Here is a 27,687-nt window from a genome sequence, read left to right as displayed (position 1 = left end):
TTTCAGAGGGTTATATATTCATGTTTTTTATTGTGCTCGCATTACTTTCCATTTCAACATCTGAATAAGCAGCTAACAACCATTTATTTAATTCCGCTGTTTGCCATGGTCTCTGCCCTGCAGACTCCTTTTCCTTTCACTTCAAATGGAACTCCTTTGTATGTAGCCACACACTGGTCATTGGTATGGAGATCAGGTTGGATTTGCTCCCAAATCTTCTTCTTGGGATTAAGTTCCTTCTCAGGATCTCCTGTTTCAAAACAAAGAATAACCTGATAGCACACAACACATAAGAAACAGCAAGGAGCTCTATGTGAGCACACATTAGTGAGAGCTCACATAGAATCTCTGTACAAATTTTTTAAGGGAAAGAAATATTACCTGTGAGTCTCAAAACAAAAGCTTTAATTTTAATTAGGGACCGCTTAGAATCTGTCTCCAGATCATCTCTCAAAATGATGGTCTTTCAGAAGAAAAAGTACTGTAAGTAGCAGACCTTAACTCCTGTCTAAAGAAATCAAACTGTTGCTGGCTGTTGATTTATAAAATTTACCTAAAAGCAAAAGGATTTCTAAGAATTAAGCAGATGCAGACCATAAGAGCATGTAGAACAATATATTGCTTAATAAGACACAGCTTTATCTATACCTTAATTTTAGGAAATAATGTATTTTTAGACCTTATATCAAAGGAATTTGGTAGGTGCCCTCATAGATGAGAAATACATTTTTTTAAAAAAACAACAAGAATCAAACACCCAGTCCTAGATAATATATCCTCTCTGACATTATCTCAGGGGAGCCAGAAGTTCCTATGGCCAATGACAAGCTCTCTGTGTAAGCATAATGTCAAATACTTCTTTCTTCCACTAATCAGTGTCCCCTGGAAGAGAAAAATCCCATTGCCTAGTACAAGGTGTATGTGGTTAGTTTCTAGTATTCTTCAGTGGCTTCTGACCAACACAAGTAAACAAATCACATTAATTCCAACTTCTCTTATTTTCTTCTGATGCAATCTACTCCTGTGCTCAAGTCCTGTAATACTAAGTTACCTCAGCCTGTAGACAGCTCTAACTTCTGTAGCTTCTATAAACTGCAACTGTGCAAGAAAAGCACACCAAACTGACTTCTGTACTGAGCAGACTATTGTTGCCTAAGTAGAGTTTGCTAATTGTATTCCAGTTACTTCTCAACTGCAGAGCATGTAACATTAGAGAGAAAAACAGAAGAAATAACTTAAGTGCTTGGAGCTAAATGCGCATTTCCACAGAAATTAAAATTCTGTTCAATATTTAAGTTCACAAAAAAGGACTTAGTTTGTATGCATTCACTGTGGTCTAACAATCATTAAGTTTAATATTAAACAACCCACTGGGCATTTCCTTCCTTTGTCAAGTATAGAAAGTTTTTTTTCCATTAAGAACAAAATCTGACCTTTGCTATAAAAAACATTTTGAATGTTAATAAGTTTATTTGTAATTTCATATCAACTCTTGGAATGTGTAATGAGCTCACATTAGATCAGTATAGGCACCAATTGTCAATACTACTCGAGTTTTAAGATGTGCATTTTTCTAAGCTTTTTTCTCATTGCATTTTCTTCCCTTCCAAAAATATTCATTAGAATGGTTTCTAAAACTTAAATTTCATCTTGCAATGGCTTAATGAGCTTCACACTATAAAATAAAAAGAACCAAATAAAAGAGCTCAGTTCTTGCTGAATGTGTCATTTGGTCTAGCAGTTCAAATACTACAGAAGAAATTACCATAATAAGCAAGAAACCTCTTCACACTGTAACAGCTCACCTATGAAATGGCCTTATGAAATATTAATACTGCTCACCCTGCTATGGAATATAATCACACAACTGTATCCATATAGAAATAGCATAAAGAAACCTACTGAATACAGACTATGCACTGCATTCCAGCTTTAGCACCTTACTTTTTATTTCTAAGAGCTAGATATTGATCAAAATGTTAGATTCTTAGATCAGAACTAATATCAAATAACTTACATAATAACTTGAGGTTCCCGTGGCATTTTTGCATTTAAGAATTTTGCCAAAGCATCAATTATACTGGTATACTGGTACCAGCAAGACTCCTTCATTAGCTTTGAAAGCTCCTGTAACTGCTTTCACACAGCAATTCCTGTGTGGGAGTGCATAGTTTACAGACAAGTGAATGAATATTTTTTCTCAGGCTAATGCGAGTCAGATCTTTTCCACTCCTGTTTGGTATAAATTTGGTAAAGTTCTTAATACAAGAAAGACCCAACAGATCTTGAAGATTCATGTATTAGAGTACAAAATGGTGTTAAAGTTCCCTTGAGGACAAAGCCAAGAGTACTTCTCCAGACCACAGCATCATTTTATAATTTTATACATCTTTCCTACCCTGAAACACAGAAAATGATTTTAAGAAAATTCTCAAGCTTCAAACTAATTGTTAGTTTCTTTAAAGGAACAAGACACTTTAACAAAAAAATCAACAGGAAAATTAGCTTCTCATTAATACTTTGTACGGTGGAGAAGGTTTAAAAAACACATTGATTGCAATGTGCTTGATAGACAGCTGTGTTTTAGCTGCGTTACCGTTGCTGCTGCTCCAGTTGCTTCATAAGCTTTCATACTTCAAACCAGAATCAGATATCCTTACTATTTTCATTTCAATGACTCAGTGTTTACACTTCAAAACCACTCTTAAAAATTACATCAGAACATAAATGATTGCAATTTTAGCAGTTACAATCTGTATCAGAATATAAACAATTGCAATTGAGCAGTGATATTAAATGACATCTGACATAGTAGGGTTTATCCATTAGCAGGGTTTACTCTACAGCTTTGAATGGGAGTTCCTACTATTTAGCAACTACTGTAGCCCCTCAAAATTTAGAGTGCATTACATGAACCCAGTTTAACCAGTTCTGCATGTGAACTAGCAAGTTTCATGTCTTTCTTAAACAGGCAGCATTTTTCATTTTCAAGATTGCTACTCTTAGTTAACAAAGCATACTTCAGCTATTTTCAGACATAGCATTAAATCAAAGAAAACTGAGCTTCCCTCCCACTTCCTAAGAAGTTGGATAGAATATTGCTTTCATCATCATCTTATGTCAACCAAAATACTTATTTTTAAACAAGCATCAGTTTTAGTAATGAGGATATGTTTCTATGTTGAAAACAAATGTTCAATCCTTCACATGTAAAAGAAAAAGTATATTTTTGAGCAACAAAGTTATGACACTTTTTCTAGAGGTAGGGCCTGGAGTCAGAAACTTGAGACACTGGGTAAGTTACTTTATATCTCTATGCTTTACATTTGCTAATTGCAACAAGCAAATGTGTTTGCTCAAACACATGCAAAACAGAAACACTTGTTAAGACTAACTTTTAATAAACTGAATAATTTTAATACTACAGCACAGCGTCACTTTTAAGAGCATTTCCCTGCATTCTCAAACTTCTGGTTGAATATTTTCAGTCCTTTATTTACACAATTCTAGCATGCTAATAAAGAGTTTTAATACGACACGTTCTGATGGTTTCAACCAAAATCCAACCAGCTTTAAAATACTGTTCTCTCTACTTTAGAAGTAATGTCACCTTTGCAAAGGTGAACTGCCTCCTATTTCCTTTAATTTCCTTCTTTCCCAAGTACCCACTGCTTACCTGGAAAACCTTCAAAAGTGATTCTGTCTCCAGCTACCGCTCCGGGTGGGGGAGCCAGAATTTCCACTTTTTCTGGGGAGCTGGCACACATCACCATTGCTTGAGATACTACTCCTCTCATCTTCGCAGGCTTCAAGTTACAGAGCAGTACTGCCATCCGATTCTGCATCTTGGGGAAGGAAAACAGAAGGATGTGAATATTTAAATGCCACATGCTGTGGCATTTTGGGATGGTGGGGAGAGGGAGGAAATGACTAATTTCATTCTAACAAAAAGAATTACAATGAAGATACTTTAACTTACACAAGTACAAAACAACAAACACACAATTTTAATGCCTGCACACCAGCAAGAACATCTAAACTGTTTAAGGGTTAGTTTGTGAGGAATGGTTTCAAGCTACAGCAGGGGAGATTCAGGCTGGACATGAGGAAGTATTACTTTTCAGAAAGGGTGGTCAGGCACTGGAACGGACTGCCCAGGGAGGTGGTGGAATCACCGACCCTGGGGGTGTTCAAGGAAAGGCTGGATGTTGTGTTGAGGGACATGGTTTAGTAGGAGCTGTTGGGAATAGGGGAACGGTTGGGCTGGGTGATCTTTTAGGTCTTTTCCAACCTTGGTGATTCTATGATTCTACTTTTTTTTTTTTTTTTTTTTTTTGCTTATGTTAAAGACTAGTCTCACCTCTTCTTGTTTTTAACTGTACAAATCTTTTAGCAGAATGACAACACACTCTTATTAACAAACAACAATAAACAGTCACAGATACTTCAGGAAAGGATGGCTTACGGACAAATATTGTTAGTACCTGATCCAGGGGAACATATTTCACTAAACCACTGACAACGGTCCTTGGGCTCGCTTCTCCAACATCCACCTTTTCAACATACAACGTGTCTGCATCTGGGTGCTTTTCAGCACTAATAATGCAGCCGACACGAAGATCCAGACGAGACACATCTACAGGTTTTGAATCACTACTTCCAGCAGCTGGCTGCTGTTTCTTCTCCTTCTTATCACCTATTGAAATTTAGTTCAAGAAACATTAAAGAAAATAGCATAAAGTCATGTCTGTTACTAATTACAAGGGAAAAGTGAGCTACCACCTCAGAATCAAGCATAAATTCAGTGCAAAATGCAAATAAGCAGTAAAATTTAGCACCTCTGTTACTAGTTTCCAGAAAAGAATCATCTTACACCTTCCCATTTAGCTTGTTACTACGAGTTCCACCCTAAGGCAGAGTTGTTTTCTTAATGAAGTCGTTCTGACTTAAAATGTGTAAAGTATCCTCTGGCAAAGGCCATAGTGATAAGACCAAGGGTAGTTTTAATAATTTGTAATTACCATTAAGTTTTGCCTTGGTGTTTCACAAAAAACTCAAAGCTAGACAAACACAAGTAATAAGGTTACGAGCACTTAACAACTGCTCCTGAGGGTGGGCTGGCTCTAAGTCGCTACAACTGCAGTGTTACAGTTGCAAAGCAACCCTTCCAGATGACCTTAATTGACATTATTTGTTTCACAAATACAAATACATTGTTTCAACTGCAAAGTTCTCACTGATGACAGCATTTACTCAGTCACAACACAGGTGTTTGTTATCACCTATACATACACTGTATCCCATAAAACAGAAGTGAAGCAGCATTACACACAACTTCTTAGAATTTTTTTTGTGACAAGGAAGTTATATCCAGTTTACATAGACTGTCTTGTTTGAATGACATTCATGATTACAAAGAACAATGAAACGTATGGTATAAAAAAAAACACATAAAAAAGTTGAAATAAGTCTGTTATTCTTACATTCAAGAAAACTTAGCTATCACCATAAGCTAAATTCCCTTCTCTGATGTGAACTAAACTCTCATTCCTATGAGTGGGGCCAGAGAAGTAAATTACATTATCATGAATCCAGTACAAGGATGAAATTGTATCATGTGCTCAAAGATTTGGGGGAAAAAAAATATTTTTTCTTCATTATTTTTTTGTTTTACTTTTAATTAAGTAATGCCTCTTCAAAACTATTTCAGTTTACGTATGATCAAAAGTGCTAGCATTTACAGCAAGATATAATTATGTGTTACTACAGGTATATGTAATTAAAGATAAATTATGTTTGGTTTTGGGGAGCGGGGCTTGTTTCTCTGTTTATGTGAATATAGTTGTAAGTTCTTAAATAAGGGAGTTCAGTTATATTAAAAGAAATTTGGTGTATCTCACTTCAGTAAGAACTTGCACCTTAACAGCCTTTGTTAGCTACAAGTTCTTCCGATACTTTAAGAGTTAGCACTTCATGTGACCATGAGCTGTATATTATTTTTGCCACTGCCCAGAATGATGTAAAAAGCACAAATCAACAATTTTCATGTCTATCGCAATTAAGAAAAAGCAGAATACCTTTTTTTTCTACTTTTTCCCTCTTTTTCTTTTCTTCATCTTCACCTTTAACGTGATCTTTGGAACCAGATGATGCAACTGCTGTGGGTTGTGGAACATCTTCTGAAAATGAAGCTGTAGACACAGTTGTACCAGAAGGAACTGCAACCTGTTTTACTAAGAATCAAGAATATATAAATTAGAAGGGGTGCTAAAATTTGGAGCAACACAACATGAAGTTTCCAGTATAAATGAAGTAGAGAAGTGAAAATTTTGCTTTAAGCACCTAAAAATTCAAAACTACTGAGCAGTCAAGTGCATTACAAATCCAACAACAGAACTCACTGTACACGCGATTCTGATGACAAGAATGAAGCCTCTGATTACATATTTTTTTAGATTGGGAAAAATGCTACCCACCTTCCTATTTATCTCATCAGATAAAACATTAGAAGCCCATTTCTTCTACCTCACACTCTTCAAAGATCTCATTTAAAATACGATTGCACTGTGTACTCATATTAATGACTGACTGACAAAGATGCTGTGTCACTGTAGTTCTGCATCCTGCATACACACTTCTTAAATATTTCATAACTTTTCTGAAGAATTGTGCCCTCTTCAACACAAACGATTTGCACCAATTATTTTTTAAAAAATATCCGAATTTGAGATTTTGTTGCACAGCTACTTGCCATCCAATTACTTCTTGTGGAAAGACAGTATCTCAAAAATCTGATAGATTAAAAGTATTACGGGAATTTTTTTTAAACATTCTATATTCGTCTACTTGTTTTTTTTCTTTTTGTTGAAATGCTTCAGACTTGCACAGCTAGAACATACAAATTTAATTCAAAATAGACTGAATTTATTCCTACTAGCTTTTAGGAAAACTAGACTTAAAAAAAAAAAAAGAAAAGATGTATGTGAAGCAAAATATTTCCTTATTTTTTACTTTAGTGTAACCCCATCTTGAAAAACAAGAACTATGCATGTCAGGACTTTACTCTGCAGAGTAAAACAAATTTTGCCTAATAAACCATACCCACTTATGGAGTAACATGCAGAATAACAGATCACAGAAATATGAACTAATAATTTGGTTTAGTACACGTGAAGGCTTTATTTTCAAAAGGAGAAAAAGACTACCATGAATTTATAAAACTCAAGACTTTTTGAAAACTCAATGCGTTGTTTTGCAGAAAAAGAATCTGGCTGAATGCTAGCATCTATCCACACTGGCCCACCTTACCCACTGACAGTTTGGGTAAAAGTACCAATACTTGTTTAAGGTTCTATAGAGAGGCTCTATTTCACAATAATTTTGAATAAAATATGTAACATATGTAATGCTTCATTTTCACTTCTTCCTTTTTTAATACAGAATTATGGTGTGAGCTGAATTGAGTTGAACAGAAGAATGCAAAGAAAGAAAAGCAGTGCTATGAAAGGCTGGTTTTACCAGAGCATTAGATAAAAATTCAAAACAGTTCCTAATTTTATATTGCCACAGATTTCTAGTAAGTCACTGTCCACCTGTTTGTTGAACAACTACATAATTTTCTATAGGGATTTCAGACAGGCTAGATCAAATATGAGACTATAAAGATGAGTTAAGCATTCATCAGTTTTCAAAGTATTATAAGCACTTACTGACATCATTCAAGATTGGGACTCATAAAAGGTGATGTTAGAAAAGACCATGCAAGGAGGCAGTTCCACATCTGATACAGATTTGGCACATGCACCTATTATGCTTGCAGCTTACTAAAGCTGTGCAAGTAGGTACCTTGCAATAGACACTGAACCTTGGAAAATTCAGAGTCTGTAAGAGATGCCATAGACACGCATACCAAAAGAAAAAGACAGCACAAGACATGGAATCATCTGAATTGAAAGGAACCTATCAAGCCCATTTGGCCAACTCCCCTGCAATGAACAGTGACACCTACAGCTCCATCAGGTTGCTCAGAGCCTCTCCAGCCTGACCTGGGCTGTCTCCAAGAGCAGGGCACCCACCATTATCTCTCTGGACAACCTGCTCCAGCATTTCACCACCCTTAACATAAGAAATGCTTTTCTTACATCCAAAAAAAAATCTTCCCTTTTAATAGGAAACCATTTCCCCTCATCCTATCACAACGCACCCTGAAGAGTTTATCCCCTTCAGGAACTAACTACACATCTAAGAGTTAACTAGAACTTTGTTCCCCAAAGACAGGACTTCGGTCCCCACCTCCATTTCGAATTTCAGCCTGAATCAGCTCCTGTTTCAGCCCTTCAATTTCTTTCTTCAGTTTTGCATTTTCCACACGGAGCTTTTTCTCTTCTCGGAGAGATGCCTGCAAGACTAGAAGTTCACACAATGTTAAAAACAATACGTTTGAATAATTAGCACTTACCACTTGACAAACAGAGGTTTTGTTAAAAAAAAAAAAAAAAAAAAAAAAAAAAAGAAACTTGATGTGCCAAAAAACCTTAAAAGAATATATTACTAGCTGTATTTAGGAATCTGCTTTTTCATTGGTTTAAAAAAAAAAAAAAAATCCACAACACTTATATACTTGAGTTGCCTTTCAACATACTACATTTTCAGTCCCCTAAATTGATTCCTAAGAGGAAATTGCAAGAAATCTACTAAAAGAAGTTTGAACATGTTTGTAATATGGAACATCTTCACTCACTAATGCTGATTTGTATGAACTATCAAATTTGGCACTATGACACACTCAAGAGAATCCCATACTGGTGAAAAGCAGCAATAGAAGCATGCCAGTGTATGAGTCTCACATCATTCCCAAATGCCTCTCACCCTCAAAAAATGAAAAGTGTCCTATCAAATTACCATAATCTCTTTATGTCATTACTCTTTCATCCATGCTTTTGTACTTCAGAATAAGCAGCTTCAAAAAACTCACAAACCACAAGGCAGTGAGAAGAGGTGCTATGATTATAAGCTTTATCTCTGAGATCTTAAAGGGCTGACAGCATTAATGAAGTTGTTCATGTTCTGTAATTTTTTCCTATGAGCATTTCATTTTAACCATCTGATTAACAAGCTTATTGTAAGACAGAATTCCTTACTAGCTTTCTCCTTGAGCAGGGCAATTTGCTGTTTGAGATATTCAATAACTTGATCAGCCTCTGCACCCTTCTGCTCCAGTCTGTTCAGCACTGCATTGTTAGCTGCCATCTTCATCAAGAAACGGGCTAAAAACCTAGACAAATAAGAGTTTAAAATAATTATCAATTAAGAAGTAATTAAATGTCCCATCTCTTACCACAAGAAGCACTTCTAAAATCCGTTGCTAAGTAAAGAAATCTGCAATTTATACAAAACAGGCTTCTATCTCCTGAAGCAAAGCTCAAACAAAAAGCAAAATTAATGTTTGACAGCTGCTGTTAAGTATTACAGAAGAAAAGCAACTTTTCTTCCTACTGCAGAAAACATTTTCTTGCCTCATAAAGCAGGTAAAATTCTCATAAAAATTACAAAACTCTCCAATAAACTGATTCAGAATGTACTGAATTCTTTATACACTGTGGATACACATACATTAAGGAATTACTTATTTTTAAGCAGAATTCATCAGCATTTATACTCATCTCTGATTAATGCAACTTCTACTGCAGGTTTCTAGCTTCAGTTTTTATTTTAGCACTGATTTTGTTAGCCTCATTTTGTTTCCACTGAAATGGAAGGCCAGGCACCCAGGTAACAAATTCATGGAACAGGAAATACAAAACAACAGTTAAGTGTAAAAACAAATAAGTGCTGCCTAATTTTCCTTCAGGACACACAACTTTTTTTATTGGCTTTCACTACTGCTCCAGAAACAAGCAATGCCTTGCGTGAAATCCTAATTTGTTGAACTCTACCAAGTATGGTCCACTTCTTTCCTTGTGCCATTTGCATCTAAATATAAAGACTCAAATATGATAAACAGCATGATGAAACACAGACACTCATATCTGCAGCAGATTGTGCTTTTACCCTCTGTCCAGTACCTGCAGGATAAAATATTCTGTATTGACAACAATTATCTACAAATCAACCAAGAAAACATTCTAAGTGGAAGAAAAAGATGCCTTGTCGATTTTCACAAGTAACAGTAATATAATTCCTGTGAATTTGCCCATCAAATGCAAAGAGGGAAGACCTAGTAAGAAAACAGTGATCCATATCACTGCATTGGCTCCCAAACCTTTACCAAAGCCCCTAAAAGCTTTTTCTCATATCAAATTGGCAAGAAAGGATCCCATTTTATTGTGAGATTGCTCTGACACTGCGACTTAAGACTGTTTTTAACATATGAATACTCCCTGCTGGGATTAGCAACAGAAGCCACAGGGCTGACAGAACAGCTTAAAAATAACTCAAAGGTAAACAGGCACAAACTTTTCATAACATTAATGCAGCACTTTAGCTGTACTTTTACTGGCAGCTTAACATTTCATGCCCTATCTACAACTACATAACAACCCAGAGCTATATAGCAGCTATACAGCACTCTTCCCCCCCCCTTTTTTTTTTTTTGAGCAAACTACCAAAGGTGACACTGAATTGGTAGCCAGTAGTGAAATTAAAGTTTCTCAATGTAAAATTCACAAAGACAAAGAGACTGCAGTCTAAGCAGATGGTACATGGGTTTTAGTCTTCCTGCAAGGGATGAATGAATTTCCTTCTTTGTAATCTTACGCAATGCAAGCTTGTTTTACACAAACCTATCTCATAAGACAGAAGTATTATTGTCATTCCACTCTCTGCCAGTCCACAAGAGATTTCTTTTTTAAAAGCAAGTAAAACTTATGGAGAAAGAAGTGGTAAGGACCATCTCCTCAGGACAACTGAAGTAATTTTAATATTCAAACTCATCTCGGCATTGAGAAAATATTTTTTCCATGTGCAACATACAGGATCCATTATTTCTGAGGTCTAACAGAAAACCAGGCACTTAAAAGTGACTCCAATAAGTTACTGATTTAGATGTCAACTGGAAATAAACATAAAAATATTATAGCACAACACAGCACAGTACAAAGCCTGGGGTATTACTGTCAGCATACCAATAAGCTCTCTCGCAAGCTACACGCTCTCTCAAGGGAACACAATACTAACAGGGGAAACTCAGCCAACAACAACAGAGATGCTACTAAAACTTCAAAGTGAATGGAATTGGTACATTTTACAGGCTTTAGCCAAGTTGGCTAATGAACTGAAGATCTGGAAATAAAGTTACCTGATTACAATGGGTAGACATTTTCCCACTTGTCAAATAAATTTCTGTAGACCTATATTGCAATAACACAAGCAATAGGTATTTCCGATACTAACATAAAGAGCCAACGGGCCGAAATGAAGTGCTGTGCAGGCATGTGAACCCATAAAGCAGTGTGATAAAACTGTATCCAAAAAGGGCACAATTTGGTTTCTTTAAGATCCACCCTTGCTATAAAACAAAGCACATGAAAATTGTTACTATTGGAACAATCCAAGTTTACACTCTGCAGTCTGTTCTTTCCCCATCCCTTATTTCCTTCGCCCTCTGCTACTCCGTCCGTCCCAGAAGAAAAATGATTGGTGATGTACAAACTATAAGAAAATTGAACAATATAGCACAAAGAAAAGAATCTTAACTTCTTACAGATAGATTTTCATTTGATTATTTGATGTCTGTGTTACAGAAACATTCCAGAGCCAACTGAAAGTAAAGTCACTTCTTACAAGCTACTTTCCTTACCCTGAGCTAGGGTAAAACAGTTGAGAAAAACAAGTCCTGAGTAGCTATAGCAGTGGGACAAACCTTCTGACAAGTGTAGCTGCCTAGAATTACCTGGGTTTACTGAGCTAAGAGAAACTGCTCAACCTCAAAGCTCTGATTCCTACTTTTTTTTTTACCTGCAAGATCTTCAGTGCTGCCTCCAAACCAACAGTTTCCCAGTAATGGAACTCATCAATCAAATGAAATATGTAACTTCACAAGTAAGTGTAAGGGTTGTATCAGTATGAAAAGACTGTTTAATTTCTCATCATTCTATTTCCTGACTTTAAAGCACTGTCTGTCTTTCTACTTCAACAGAAAGCACTGCTCTTTGTGGTCTCCGAAGTATTTGCAGTCCCCTAGTATAATAAAACAAGTATCTGTTTTCCAAAAACACCCAATGCAGAAGGTTCCCAAAAGTGGAAGGCTGTCTACCATAAATCAATATTACCCATATAGCACAAACTACCCCCAAATGTCAATGTTTTATGCTAGTTTATCAGAATTGGTTTAGACATCAGACTACATTCAGATTAAAAAATGAAGAGACCAATAGGGGACTAAAAATCTAAACTTTGTCTTACTCTTCAGTATTATCTGTTTCCTAAAGAAACAAAAAGCCAAACCCCCCATAAAATTAATGACAAGATTTAGAACAAACTAAAAATTGTTTTTGGAATCTATCCATGGTCCAAACATGGAACCAATTACTTTTTGCTATTGGAAAAGCAATCATTTAACCCAAAAACAGGAATTGGAAGCCAACGGACTCCCAAAACCTACAATAATTAGCTCCAAGCATTCCATTTTCCAGCTGCAAGTTGTGGTTTGTTTTTTTTTTTTTTTTTTTTTTTTTTTTTTAAAGCCAGTATTTTAAAGCTCTCAGCTTATCTTGCAATGGTTTTTAATGTCAGCACACAAAGAAAGATTACTAACTATATGAGATCTGAACTACAGGCTGCTGCTCCTTGTGCATGCACCAAGCATATCTGTAATAGCAAAATAGCTTTTATTTTACCATTTTGAAGTCAGTAAGCTTCACATATCTTAACAGGCATTTTATTTCTCACTCTTTCCTACAGGCCTTGGTGCAACACAACCAAACGCATTCCATTGACACTTGGGCATATGTTGAGACAAATGTCAAATTCTGCCACAAATAATGTGAAAACAAAATCATCCTAACTGCCTGCTTCTCACCTCTTCCTCTCCCATACCTACACTCACCCGCAGGCAATCAGAGGCTGAACTTGCAGAGCTCACTGAGCCAGGCTCTAAAGCATTCCTGCCAGAGCTGAGCCTTGAGCAATGCTGTTGTGCCACTGGGTAAGAGGGACGCAAGAAATGACAAACTGCTGTATAACAGCAGCCGGGAGAGAAGTTCAGCTGGTCATTGGTGTGAAACCATGACAAACAAAAAACAACTGTTGATGGAAACAAGTTTGCTTTTTGGTTGAAATGCTCTATTCATACTAAAGTTTGTCATTGCAAAGCAGAACCTGTAGGATCAACATTATTCTAAGAGTTACCAACAACACAAAGGTAACAAAATTTCTCCAAAGCAAAATATGCTTAGGGCAATTTTTCTTCTTCAGCTTTTGATCTTGAGTTTCAAGTAGTCCTCAAATGAAATTGCTTTGTTTCTTTCATGAGATGTCTCAAGATGCACCAAGGGTTCCAGCTCGTATTGCAACATATTCTACATTCTGTAAAAGACAAGTATCAACAACCTTTTTGTTTCTGCAAAAAGTGTGTTCAAAGACTTCTCTCTGAGCATCTTTTTCTGAAATGGTCATTTCTGGCAGACAATCTTACAAAAACCCATAAATGTAACAGAACATGCCAGCTGTTTGCCAGATTCTGCTTTCCTGTGCTTTGCACTTCCATGAACTGTCAGGACACACAGCAAAGCAGATTTAAGAGCCTCACATCACACCTTTTCATTCTGTAAACCGAGGAACAGTAGTGATCAGATCAAAACAGGAGAGTGAAGGTATGCTATCTTCTGCTCAATTGGAAGATCACTGCAATAAAGATGTTCCTGAGAGAAAAAAAGTGCTTCATTTTCAGGACAAATTTAAGTTCTTCAACAACACAAGTAGGCTATGGCTGATTACTTCTGACATCAAGTCTTCATTTTCACTTGAACACCTCCATACCTCAGTCACAGAAGTACAGAGTATGTGCAGCAGTCCAGCTTGTCACTGAGGAGGCAATATGCTGTTGCATTTAGTTGCACATATGTAGCGATACACTTCTATTGCTTGGACATTTTGGAAACTATATTCAGTAAGTTTCAAGCATATGCCTATTGCTACCATTCAATTCTCTTCTCAAGAAGTTGGATCTTGAATGAGATTCTTATTTTTGTTACACACTGAGAAGTGCAGCAATGCCTTTCACACCCAAGCATTCCTTCTCAGGAAAGGCAGCTGTAAAGGAGAAAGATTTTTAGGTGTTGAGAGGGAGAGAGGAATCGGAATTAATTATCTGAAACCACTATGATCACACACACTTTCATCCATAGAAAAATATAATTCCTCAGTCGCAAACTAAAGCGGAACAAAAAGCCATTCACAGAGCTTTCAAACCAAAAGGTTTAAAAAAAAATCTGCTTTTCAAGTCTCTATGCAAATTAAATACAATTTTTGTATTGCTTGCAATTACTGAATGATCAAAATGATCAAAACTCATTTCTTAGTTCTAATACAATAGAACAGTTGTTTTTTACAACAGTTACAACAGTTCTAATAACACACCCTATTACATTTAAACATAATTTCACCTACATTGAAAAGACAAGTTCATATTAAGGTTTAAGCCACCCATCTTTCCGAACTGTTAGCTCTGCAAGGAAAGAACACAGGCTTTCTGAGTCTCACATTGTCAAATTTTGCAAGACTAAAAACATGCTTTGAAATCCCAAACTAAACATGCAAACGACCAAAAAGTACATCTGCACCCATGCTTTTCTTCATATACAGCAAAGGAAACATACAGAAAGTATTTCTGGCAGAATGATGGCAAGCTCTTGAATAGCAACAACTAACAACGACTACGTTTAAAATAAAGCTGGACTGTTTACGATGCCAACATTTTGAGCATTATTCATCATTTCAGCATAACACTTCAAAAATCAGGGCACGATTACTAAATCACAACAGAAGCTCATTTTTGGCTCACTGTAGTAGATCAGTGATCACCCACCAGGTACTAGAAAGAAGCATAAAACATCAAATGAAACTTTAATTATTGTCTTACATTTTGCTAAAAGAAAAAATGCTGCTTTTGATATGATAAATATGGAATTATAGCCTTAGTCATAAAAAAAAAATGCTGTAAAGCAAGGAAATAAAAAGTCCTGCAGACTTAGTGCAAACGGACTTAAGAATTCTATTTTCTTTGTTCCAGCCGACAAGCAATTGGTTCAATTGGAGCTTTAAACACTTGAATAGTCCAACCATTGTTATTATTGCTGTTGTTATTTTTGGAGCACTTAAGTACACTTTTTACAGTATTCATAAACTATAAACAAATGTGTAGCCCATACTGAAAGCAAATTGCCAAGCAGCAAATTGTAAGACATAGCCGTAGATTTCTGCCATATGTTATTTCAACTCACATTTTTGCACTGAGACTCAGAATAATTACTTTGCAGATTTCCAAACAACTAACATGTCTAACACCATCCATCCACAAAGCAGTGCCAGCCCTACCAAATGATTTGCCGGCTCTGGAGAACACAGATCAACTCTGATGGCTGCCAGATAAATCAGGCTCAATCTCAGCTGCAGACAGGTCCTCGAGTAGTCCTAAGAGCTTACTCCTCCCTATTTTAAAGGGCTGGAAAGAGTAAAAACACACAGATCCAAACCTTTGCATACTGAAAAACACAGTATGAAAAAAATATATATATATATATTTAATGGGATGGAACATAGTACACGAAGCTCAACCACTGGTATCAATTTTGAGGCAAGTTATTCAAGATTATTTTTAAATATGAAGACAAGTTACTCTTGAAAGAGAAGGATGTACCAAAGACGTGGGTGAGTCACAGCATCAGTGAGACAAACACAACCTAAACTATCAGAAGGAATGCATGACAATCTGTCAATTATTTGTTATTACAGACAAAAGCAGAAGGATGAAATCCTTCCTTCAAGTGCATGACACCAAGCTTAATTTGAATTCAAGTGAGTCTTTCAGATCTGTACAGTACAGATCGTTAGAAATAAAAGACATTCCAGTATTTCACTCAAGTTCTCATTTTGACATAAAGTAGATGCTACAACATATTAATTAACTGCATCACATCTTAATACTCCACAGCTGGAGCACTCAAAGGCTTAAGGAAAGTGAAGAGTAGCTGCAATTTCATTTATATCCTGTGCAAAATACTACTGGCAGGTTCCAGCTCCAAGTGATCTTTGTGAGCACTCATATGTTTGAGCAGGCACCCCAAGGATTAAACAAAGCAGAGACATAATTACCAGGAGCAGGTTTGACTGTCCAGGTTAGGACAAAAGTCATGAGATATGGACATCATTTGCAACAAAATTCTTCACAGCTACCAAAAACTTTTCAGTAACAATAAAGACTGCATACAAAGTTAAATGCAGATTAATTTCCTAAGCAGAATGGCCAGTAATTCTTGGGTTGCTCAAGAAAAGCAACTTATCTGCACTGCTTGAATTAAGCTCCAACAAATTACGCGTCCACTACATCTGCCAGGCCCCCTGGAAGTTCACCAGAGATTCATCTGGCTGTGCTTTACAGCACAGCCTGAAATTTAAGGAGCAGCTTCTATGCCAGAACAGCTGGACAACCTCATGTATTTTTTCAGCAGTCTCTCTTTTGGATCTTGCTGCATTAATGCTTTAATAGCACTATAAGAATCATACAGTAAACGATCACCACGTGCAGAAGGAATTCTTACATAACTCCTGCAATGGAAAAGATACAACACATACAACTTGATACCTTGTTTCTTGGGCTATAAGCACTGAACTCCAAACCCCAAATGCATCCAACTCCTTGGAACAAAAAGCTTCCATCCAGCTCTTTCACATTTCTTTTACTTTTATTTATTTATAAAAGCTTAGTTTTCCAAAGCACCGTGTATCCAATGGATACCACTGTACTAAAATAAATAAAAGTAGCTGCTACATATGTCTCAAAATATCCCCATAAAACTTCCTTGACGGGTGATGGACTTCATAATTACACACACATATGCTTATACATTCAGAAATATAAGTGGACTCAGCTGCATCTGAGCAAGTCTGCAGGGTCAGCATATGCCACAGAAGAACTCCAAGAATCTGTACTGTTGCTCATCCTCAGGGGTTTTATGGGGGAGTGAAAGCTTTAGATTATTGTCATAACTAGAGGGTAAACTACCCATAAATCAGACAGACTGCACTGTATTTCTGGATCTTCTGCCACCTGTTGATCTTGGATATTTTTATTGTTTTCTGTAACTTTATACTAAAAAAGTGATGTTCACACTGCTCGCCTAAGAACATGCACAGCAATCATAATAAGGTAACGAAGAAATATTTACCCCTCTCCCACGTTTGTTTGAAAACATACATTTTTAAAACACCTCTCAAAATCCACTCTTTCTTTTGGGTCTGCCTGGGCAATACATGGCAAAAACCTTAGCCGCCAAAAAGTCAATTTAAAGACAGCCTTTCCTACCAAGTCTGGAGGGTTTGGAAAAAGCAGCAATGTATTCACTGTTTGCAAGGGGTGCAAAGCCATTGTACTGATTGAATAATAAACAGGATGACTGACTCTTTTCAATTCAGAGTCATGAAACGTCAATTCTCAAGTCTCCGAATGTCAGAAAGCCGCCTGCTAGTTACCTTACAAAGTTCAACTGCAATGACAGGGAACCTTTCAAGTCTTTACTTCTACTTCAGTATTAGCTTCTCACTGTGTAGAATTAGTATCTCATAGCAGTGCTAAGACAAAGCAGGATTTAACCATTCCACAAATGGAAGCACGGAGGTTAAAAATAATCATTATTCACTCACAAAAGCATTCAGCACACACACAGATGTACAGCAAGAGGATCAGAGCTCTCAAACTACAACTGCATCAACAATTGCTTGTATTTACTGAAGCAGAAACTCCAGCTATTCTTTTATGTGAGCCAAATAAAAGCTGAAGGAAATTAAACTTGAAAGTGTGCATGTATGTGTGTGTATGTCTGCGTAATCAATGCAAGAACGATGGCAAACATCATTTAACAGGGAGCAACAAAGCTGCCTTGAAAGAGAAAAGCAGTCAGTCCTCACAGATCTTTGAACTTAGTCACAGAATCGTATTTACCTAAGCTAAAACTTCCCACACATGACTTCCCCCATTTCATTCATCACACAAATAACTGCACTTTCCAGAGTTGAATTTCATCACTTACTACAGCAGAACAGTATTTTAATGAAAATCTTTCATAAAGATACTAACTTAACCAGTGCAGAGAAAAAATAATTATTCAGCTGTGGAGTGAAAAGCCTAAATTAACTTTCAAATCTAAAGTGGGTTGACAGCCACTAATCCTCAACAGCCAGAAGCAGTTACATGTCACTTGAAAAGCATGTTGCAATAGTATATACCACCTCATATTCATGACATCAGAGCCAAAACACAGGTCTCTCCCTTTAATCACATACAGAGTGAGTTACAATTGCTAGCAATTACCTCCAACAAACTACCAGGTCTCGTAGCTACCTAACTATGCTCCCTTTTGGATCAACAGTTTTAACTTTGGGGTGGTAGAAATCTATAGAACTTTTTCCCCTACAGGAATAAAAAAAGAAGCTGAAAGAAAAAGGTTTTCAGAAGATTTCCATCTGTGCAAATGAAGTCTTTTCTACTCTTAACACAAAAAACCACCAAACTTTTGAAGTGAAGATGTACAACAACTATCAACAATTTGCAAATGAAGGCCATGAAATAACAATAGAAAAAATACTTGAAATCAGAAATGCAGCTTTGCTGCCACTGAGGTACAAAAAACAGTGGGACAGCATTGTCTTACTACACAGCTACATTACATCTACTACTGCTTTCAAATAAAATGTTACAGAAAGATGCCTGTATCCAAAAAAGTAACCAACACTTTCTCTTGTTCATCAAATACTTACATTTAAGTTTTTTATTTTTAAAATGAGAATCATTTAATTCCTATCAAGAGAGAGCCACTGTTCAGATCTTATATGCTTATTTTCTAAACCACATCAGCTGCCAAAACTGATAAATTAAACGTAAACACCATGAAAACAAAAGGTATTTTTATATGTATTATAAAGCATTCGGATGCGGTGCTCAGGGACATGACTTAGCAGTGAGTTGTTAGATTTAGGGTAGTACGGTTAGGTTCCGGTTGGACTTGATTATCTTGAAGTCTTTTCCAACCTGAGTAATTCTGTGATTCTATTTGACTTGCTAGTCGCTCTAGCTGGCCTTCCTATATCACCAAGAGGGCCATCTTGAACCACACTCAAGCAACTATATTCCTCCAGGCACAGTTCAGACCAACACAGTCACTACTCAGTCCATAGTATGGCAATCAAGGTTGACTTCCAAATCATGTTATCTATAAATATTTAAGCACCATTTAAGAAAAAGCATAGCAAAAATTGCATCTTTTCACAGTACCAAGTAAGCTGGCTTGAAAAGACCGCCTTCTAAGAGGATCAGAGCTCTTAAAACTTAGGGAATGCAAGTTATTTTTTCTGCTCTAAACATAGACCTGTGCAGAGCAAGAACAAAAAAAAACATTTTGTATTCATCTTGGACACAAAAAGCAACTACACCAGCTACTAAGACTGGCAGCATACAAGAGTAAAATCCTTGAAGTAGCTATTGGGGACTGGCAGCTTTTCACCTACGGAGTTGACACTTCTTATTTCCATAGTTTACTATTGAACTAATTATGCTTTCATTGTAACCCAAATTAATCTACTGAAAAAATAACATTTCAAATAATTATTTTAAAATCAAGTAACCTGTCATAAGAATTTCGAAAGACGTAAATTGGCAAGAAAGTTCTCAGTAAAATATCATTCTGGAGAAAGTAAAGGTTATTCGTGCAAAGGAAAAAAACTCTTCCTAAGTTCTTATCGTTAGTGTTATTTTATAGATGGCCGTATGGATGTGAAATTACTTACCCACTGTGATGCAGCAGGGTAATTCAACCCCTAAGAACAGATTAATTTCCCTGATGCACAATTCAGTGTCATATCCTAGTTGGCAGTGGTGACTTCCTCAATATGTGACTGTTACCAATTACCAGACCACTTCACACAGAAGGTTTCAAAGCTTACAGGAGAACAAGCAAGAACGCGAACTTACATCCTTAACTCCAGAGCAGCTGCTACTCAGCCAAACGTAGCCCCTTTCACATGCCATGAGCAAACATGCACACTCCTGAGGGAATAACAGTCCCTAGCTGCCCCAGTCCACTGAGCTGCTGAGATGATTTGCTCACTTATCTTCTGAGTCTGAAATACGATGCCACTACAAAGCTGTATATTAAAGTGTAATTGAGAAACACTCTGGGACATAAACTAGATCCAATAGCCATGGATGGTTTCCGAGAGGGTCCCGAAGTAAGAGCCTAATCTTTAAACTATCAATCCATACACGGTCAATTCTACGTTGGGAAAGCTCCTGATGAGAAGGAAATGGAAATAAAAGTCTTCTGTAATGGAAAATCTTATGCCAAAAAATCGCACCAAATGATCTCAAGAAGAGATTTGTGAACACAAGGCAGTTTCTAGAGATGTTTTATGCATTGCCAACTGCTTTCAAATGTAAAAAGCATCTCAGAATCTGTCTGCCTTCAGATAATTAGGATATGAGACAACACACCAGGGAAGCAGTTATGAGAGGAATTCAATTTCCCTCTAATCCAACACAGAATCTCTAGTAGGCTTTATTCCCCAGCATTCTGTGGGAAGAAAAATAGGTTTTTATACGTGAAGTGCATTTTACTAATGATCAGTAAATACAATATGGATGGCTTTCAGCATCAATCCTAGTTCAAGCTTCCCTGCTGCTTTTTTTGGAGCCAAAGGCCAGTTTCTAGGCTGTCTAGCTATATGGAGTTGGCATAAGAACTTGAGAATTTTATACAAAGATGTGGAGTGTAACAAAATGCAAGAACTAAGTTAACAGAAAGTTGTTCTTTCCTAGAGTTTTTCTTTGCTCAGTGTCTTTTTCAGATAGAAGTTCCCTAAAATTAGCATGAAATTTCATTAGAGCACCAACAATTATTCCCTTCAAAAATCACAAACACCAACAAGCAATTACAGCTGCTGTTACAAACCTTCACCAATGAGTTGAAACATTAAAACAGAAAAAGCTTCAGACTATCGCAAGGCTCAAATCACAAACATTTTTTAAAAGAAACCTTATCCTTCAACTCCATAGGCAGAGACAACGCCCTTGTTAATTCACTTTTTCATTACCTCAGTCAATCATGTTCAAGTTAAGTACAGACACTAAAGATTTTCTCAGTTTCCCAAGACAAAATTAAAAAAAACCAACTACTTTTAAGAGGATACAGCTAACAACACATCAATAAAAAAAAAATAAAACAAAGAAAAAACAACCCCCAAGCAACAAAGTAAAATATGGGAAAGTGCTCCTGTTCCAGATTTCAAAGAATTACTTAATCAAGAAAGTGACCTATCATCCCAACTAACTTCATCTCCCTACACCTATCCTCATCCCATATTAAGGAGCACACAGAAATCATTAGGTCACAACCTAAAAAAAAATCAAATAAAAAAACATGATTAAGCAGCTGGTGAAGGGCCATATATTACCAGCCCTGGGAACACAGGTGGAAACAATTCACCTGTGCTACCGGAAGGGGCAGACCCTGGCTCACACCACCTAACCTCATTTAAGGGCTGGCAGCCACAGGGGAAACTTTTTTTTTACTTGGAGATTGCCTTCTTTAGAGTGTTTGGTGAGCCCTGGTTCTTAGAAAGGGGGTAAGTAGCCCCTTCTTTATTGCTAAATTTTAGTTGCTATCTTTATTAGGTTTAAACCAATTACATTTCCTACCACCTATCCTTACAGTGGGTGGGATTTGTTGAGTTACAGAATAAGAATAGAGTCAAGAACATTCAAGAGAAATACACATAATCCAGCAACAAATTCTTTAATGGTATGATATCACCACTAATAATCTTAATATTAGCCTATTAGAATCTTGAAGTAAATTGGCTACCACAGAAAGTTATAATTAGTTATAAAGAAGCAAATTGAATTGCTCTTTTTAGCTTTTCATTTGAATCACTTGATCTAGCCTGTTCATTTAAACATATTGAAGAACTGAAATTGTGTGTACAAACTAGTGATACAAAACTAAGAGGATGCTAAAATCTGGAATAGCCATTGTGTGTTGGCCTTGATAAGTATGCCACTTTCAAGATTCTGAATTCCGCTATCAGGACTGCCAGCAATTGACATACCTAAAACTACGCTGATAACTGATCATAAACTTCTAACCCTGTTGTTTTATAAGTATTTGTCAGAAGCAGAGTGTGCCTGGATTTTTCTGACATAAGTTTAAATGTGTATACTTATATTCAAAAGAACACAGAAACAATCTCAAATACTGGGAGCTATCAAGCTATTCATGCAAACTATCACACTTGAATTATAATGATGAAGGGCTTTCTCTCATTCTATTTATCAGATGTAGTTCATTGACTGGAATTGGAAAGGAAACATTTTTTAAGGGGGAAATATGTGCTTGAAAAATGCTTTGTACCTCTTACATACTCCACCGTTAAACGTATTTAAGGCTCAGTCACCAGCTGGTTAGTTAATATAATACCACACCACAAACATATTAGAGGAGTACAAGCTCTTCTCTGGAAATTTATTCCCTTAATGTGCTCCTTTCCATCAGTTTAAAAAACAAAAATCTGCTCAAGCTTTTAAGTTCTCTAAAAAATAGAAGGTAGGAGATGGGAGGAAGTAAAGGCAAGACAAGCAGAAAAGCTTTCTAGCTGTGTCTTATCACAGTCAAAATGTCCCAGCTGCTAAGAGGCTTCCCAAGTGACATGCACATTGTACTCATGCATACCCGAGACTCCCCACAATTGCCACAGATGTGCTTTTGCTCAGATTCTCCTATACTTTAACTTCTTAAAGATACTTCAAAGGAGATCAAAAAGCTTGGAAGAAGTGAAGTTGTTTAGTCTACAGAAGATAGATGGGAGGCTTGGTCTCATTCTTCAAACACAAAGGAAGTTGGTATGAGAACAGGACTAAACTGTTCACCAGGTCTACTGCAGACAGGAAAAAGCAAAGGAGACTTAAGTTAGACATTTGGAAAACTTTCAAGTAAGAGCAAGGGACTGAACAGATTGCCTATGTAAGTTGTGGAATTTCCATCATCAGAGTTTTAAAAACAGGTTAGGCATGTAAGTATAACTTGTAGATGAGAATGAGTTTGACATCTTCTGCTCCTTTTCTGCTAAGGTCTTTTCATTACATCTAGCATTAGAAAAAAAAATATTTTCCTCATTTTATATCCCAGTGTTTTAACTTCTAAAAATATGCAGCAAAATCTACCTTTGTAATTGTGGTATCTTCCTGTATTCAGGTATAATAACTTGGAAGGTCAAAACACAGCAAAGGTTTTCTAACTGTGAAAAACAGGAAAAAAAAAAAATCACCTGTGAAATACAACATCAACATGTTACTTTCATATTCTGAAGAAATGGGTATATAAATTAATTTGCAAATGCATGATGTTGGTGAGCAGACTACAACATCCTTTCAAGTAGGACAGGACAGGCCCTGCTGTGGGAGGCCACCATCCCATACACCCAGGGCTGAGCCTGAAGTATCCTGCAGCCACTGAGAGCAAAAAAAAGACTAGCCTAAACACTCCTTATAGGGCTTCTGTTATTTGCCTGACATGCACACAGAGAAGGCACACATATTCCAGTGCAAGGTCAGCACCACACACAGAAGTCTAATGATGGATGTAGCTTAAAATAGACTAAACTCCTTAAAGCACCAAAGAGACATGCTTATTTGACAGGTATTTCATTCCAGAAAGTCCTTTTCTTATAATTAAGCTTCTCTTAGTGAGAGAAACTTGTTAGGAAGTTCATATTAGAGCTGTGTCAGCTTTACAGCTTAATGTGATCTTTTCTTTCTTCTATCACATTTTCCCAATACATGAGCAGGAGCTAGTGTGTGTAGCCAGTTCTGTTACCACTTCTATCACAGAGCACAGCTTTTAGGTACAGTTCTACCATCTTTGCTTTCTTCCCAGAATTTTATCAGGATTTCTTTAAAAGGGCAGCATTCAAAGGGAAGGGTGTAAGTAAAATGTCACACATCACTGTAATCTTCCTTGCTACTTTTTTTTTAAAGAATCACCCTATCTCTTGCCAGCTTCTAGACCAACAGAAGACAGCCTTACAATACTAATGAGACTACATAGTATTTACTTTGTATTAACAAAATATATGCTGTTGATGGATGACACATCAAGCTCCTAATTTGGGTTCTTTTGTATGAGTTTTGTAAGTCTAAAACAGCAGCAGGTAAGTTACAGTGCTCATACTGATTCTAACTAAATGCATAATTGTCAATGCACATCTCAAGTCCTAATGCAGCAGCCAATTTGTTTTTCAAAAGAAAAGAAAAGTGGGACAACTGATGAATTACTGATCTATAGCCACCAAGCCTACCCAGTAATTCTTGTGTTTAATTTTTTTTTTCCTTAAAAGAAAAGCAGCTTTACATCCATTAAAAAAAAAAAAAAAAGTTCAGAAAGCTGCTTTGAGAAACATCCAAACCCTTCTGAGACTGTACTCAGTAATGAGTAAAGATGGCTTTTACTGCACTGGAGGGAGAAAAAGAAAAGCTTAAAAAAAAAGTGCTATCAAAGGAACATTCTGCTACTATTTAATACTAAGGTAACCATGGAGATGGAATCTAAACATTCATTTCCCCAAGCCCAAAGGGCGAGTATGGCAGGAAATCTAACAAGGAAAATGTATCTTTGTGGTGGTAATAAGAACCATACAGGTAACTGTTTTGAAGGAAAACTAAACAGGTTACCAGGGTTTCTCTGCAGGACTGCAGTCACAGAACTCCTATCAGCTGAAGAAACTAGAGATGCTATTTACTTTGCTCATGTCTGATGTTCATAGCAGCTGTCTCCTATGCTGGCCATTCATTTTATCTGTGTTGCCTAGCATTTGAAATTCTTTAGGTTTCAGAAAACACTTCTACAGAAGAGACAAATGTGAATGAAATCTGTATATGATAGTAGTTATATGAAACCAAAAAATCCTGATTAGAAAAGCTCAAAAACACGATGCATCAGATTCTTGTTGCTCCACACTTGATAATTCCTTCTTCTGAGTGAGCTTTATGCTCGCTTCTACTACATATTTTTCACTGTGCTTTTAGGCATTTATAATGCTCTTTCCATTCTCTGAAGTTAGACTAAGTCCTCCAATTAATAGAGAATTTACTATACATCAACTGCTCAGTGTCATCAAGTATTTAACTCTCCAAAGTCAATACAATTTCTACAGTGTACTGAGAATATAACATCTTCCACTAGCAACACAACACAGTGGTTGACCCCCCCCCCCCAAGAAAAAATAGTGAGCTCTAAAACAGGGATGAAACAAAAGCCAGAATGAAAATAAAAAAGTTCTTCCTTGTGTGAAGTTCAAATGCATGATGAAGTAAAAACTACTAATGGCCAAGAAACTCAAAGGAAATCTGTTGGAAGACCCATGCTTAGGGCTAGTATCCTTACGACCATTACTTTTTACCTAGGAGACATTCTGTCCATGTACATCTAGGATAAAACTCATCTCCTCTTTTGCAATGTATTACACTATTTTATTAAAAATTTAAGATCTATTCCTCACTCTGATACCATTACTGAGTTCTCGTCCTCCAGAATATACAAGATAATTTTATGACTTTATAAGGGCTTTTTTTTTTCCCAGAAAGGACTGCATTAATATGACAAAAGAAACAAAACCAAAAAACTCCACAAACTAAACTTGCTCAAGTTAGTTGTAAGAGTAATTTTGACTTAATTCACTCTGTCTTCAACATCTTGCACCTTTAGGATTCAATGCTGACAAAACATCGAAGCAATTCAACAACGTACTTCTCAGAATCATTTCAAGTCAGGATTACCATAACAAGAACATAGTGTTAATTTGGGATGGGATGAGAGAGGAACATAATATGACAAAGATCCTTTAGGCTGAATATGTAAGAAAACACTCTACCAATTGATAAGATCTGTCTAAGGGGAATTTGTTACTAAGACCCACAGATTATTATAACACCATATCCCTTTCAATAATATTTGACATTAAAAAGCAGTTTTAGGATTTTGGCTTTGTTTATACAGATTTGTGGTTTATTTTCCAACAGATCTTTGAAATAAGGTATATCACTTGAATGTAACCAGAACAAATGAATGAAGAAGACATGAAAAAAATCATGGAATGGATTGAAAAAGACCACAGTGATCATCAAGTTTCAACCCCCTGCTATGTGCAGGGTCACCAACCACCAGACCAGGCTGTCCAGCCTGGCCTTGAATGCCTCCAGGGATGGGGCATCCACAACCTCCTTGGGCAACCTGTTCCAGTGTGTCACCACCCTTTATGTGAAGAATTTTCTTCTAATATCTAACCTAAATCTCCCCTGTCTCAGTTTAAAACCACTCCCCCTTGTCCTATCACTATCCACCCTTGTAAACAGCTGTTACCCTGCTGAGATGCTATATTTGATCACTGCTTTGAACTACTACAGAGTTCACATAAAGTACCCTGAATCACACATATTAGTGAACCACAACAGGAGTATTAAAAAAATCTGAGTTAAAGGAATAGAAAGAGCGGGATATGCAAGGACAACTTTGCAGCTATTTTGCAAAATGAAGAAAATACCACTGCAAATCAACAAATTTAGCAGAAACATGGTTACTGGTGAGCTAGCTCAAGGTGTATGGTATTTCAGTAATTCTGCCATGTAACACTAGTGGTGTGCTGCTGCTGTAGCGTAACAAGCAATAAATCATAAGCTTATCCTTCTTACCTGCTCTATGCTACCTCATGCAGAGTCAGGAGCTGCCGGTTAAATCCTGCAACTATCTTTACTGAGGACAGTTTGCTGCTATACTACTTTTCATTCGCTGAAATCTCCACACAAACACCGTGAACCTCATTTGGCAAACCAGCTCCTCTGTAAAGCTTAGCAGGCGCTTTCTGGCCTCCAGGCCCTCACAGCCCTTCCTTCAGCAGCCTCCCGCCACGCTGCCACTCCAGTGGGCGGGCTGACGGGGGGACACCTCACGCTGCGGACGAACCGCTTCACCTGCGTGCTCCCTCCCTACGGACCACGGCATCCGGACCCGCAAGGCCACGCTCCCGCGCACGTGAAGCCCCGACACCATCTCCCTGCCTCGAACCCTCGTCCCTCTCCGCAGCACACCGCCCGAGATGGCCTCTCCCAGCCCCGCCAAGCAGCCACTCACATCAACCGGGCCGCCGCCGCCGCCGCGCTCCTCGCCTCGCGCAGGGAGGAAGCCCGCTGGGACTGCCTTAGCGAGAGCCTGAAGCCGCCCGGCAGAAGCCTCGCGCCCCACCCCAACCGAGCATTGCTTTGGAAGCCCTCCCCATAACTCAACACGGTGAAGGAAAAAAGAAAAATTGGTTCTTTGTGTTGTTTGGTTGTTTTTTTCTCAGGCCTAAATAAGCGGAAAACTCAGGCACCTCTCAGGGAGCCTCTGGGCGGGGGCCTGCGGGGCCGGCGGGCGGGAATTACGTCAAGGAGGG

The 27,687-nt window shown here is 37.3% G+C and overlaps 1 protein-coding gene across 3 annotated transcripts; it reads right to left on the bottom strand.

Annotated features, from left to right (window-relative positions):
* AIMP1 (aminoacyl tRNA synthetase complex interacting multifunctional protein 1) lies at positions 1–27,461 on the bottom strand. 3 transcript variants are annotated; one of them, XM_042811900.1, is made up of 7 exons: positions 27,387–27,461; positions 9,141–9,274; positions 8,293–8,406; positions 6,078–6,233; positions 4,485–4,696; positions 3,677–3,845; positions 1–250 (listed from the first exon to the last, which is right to left on the bottom strand). In XM_042811900.1, coding segments are annotated over exons 1-7 (954 nt in total). In that variant the 5' UTR covers positions 27,389–27,461; the 3' UTR covers positions 1–83. The 3 variants fall into 3 exon arrangements, with proteins under 3 accessions (XP_042667834.1, XP_042667836.1, XP_042667835.1); XM_042811902.1 differs by lacking the exon at positions 27,387–27,461 and adding an exon at positions 26,948–27,107; XM_042811901.1 differs by lacking the exon at positions 27,387–27,461 and adding an exon at positions 23,426–23,491.
* Between the last annotated feature and the right edge of the window lie 226 nt (positions 27,462–27,687).

The sequence above is a fragment of the Centrocercus urophasianus genome, unplaced genomic scaffold (assembly GCF_019232065.1).
Source record: "Centrocercus urophasianus isolate 14NV4802_14NV808 unplaced genomic scaffold, USGS_Curo_1.0 seq_13, whole genome shotgun sequence".
In the NCBI taxonomy this organism is placed as follows: Eukaryota; Metazoa; Chordata; class Aves; order Galliformes; family Phasianidae; genus Centrocercus; species Centrocercus urophasianus.
Note: the sequence above shows the minus strand (reverse complement) of the source record. Positions and strands in the feature narration are given on the sequence as shown.

Excerpts from the sequence above, each read along its gene's own strand:
- AIMP1 (XM_042811900.1), bottom strand. Across the intron at positions 6,234-8,292 it reads GGCTGAAATTCGAAATGGAG|TAAAACAGGTTGCAGTTCCT; the intron begins GTGGGGACCGAA and ends CTTGATTCTTAG. Across the intron at positions 4,697-6,077 it reads GGAAAAAGTAGAAAAAAAAG|GTGATAAGAAGGAGAAGAAA; the intron begins GTATTCTGCTTT and ends AAATTTCAATAG.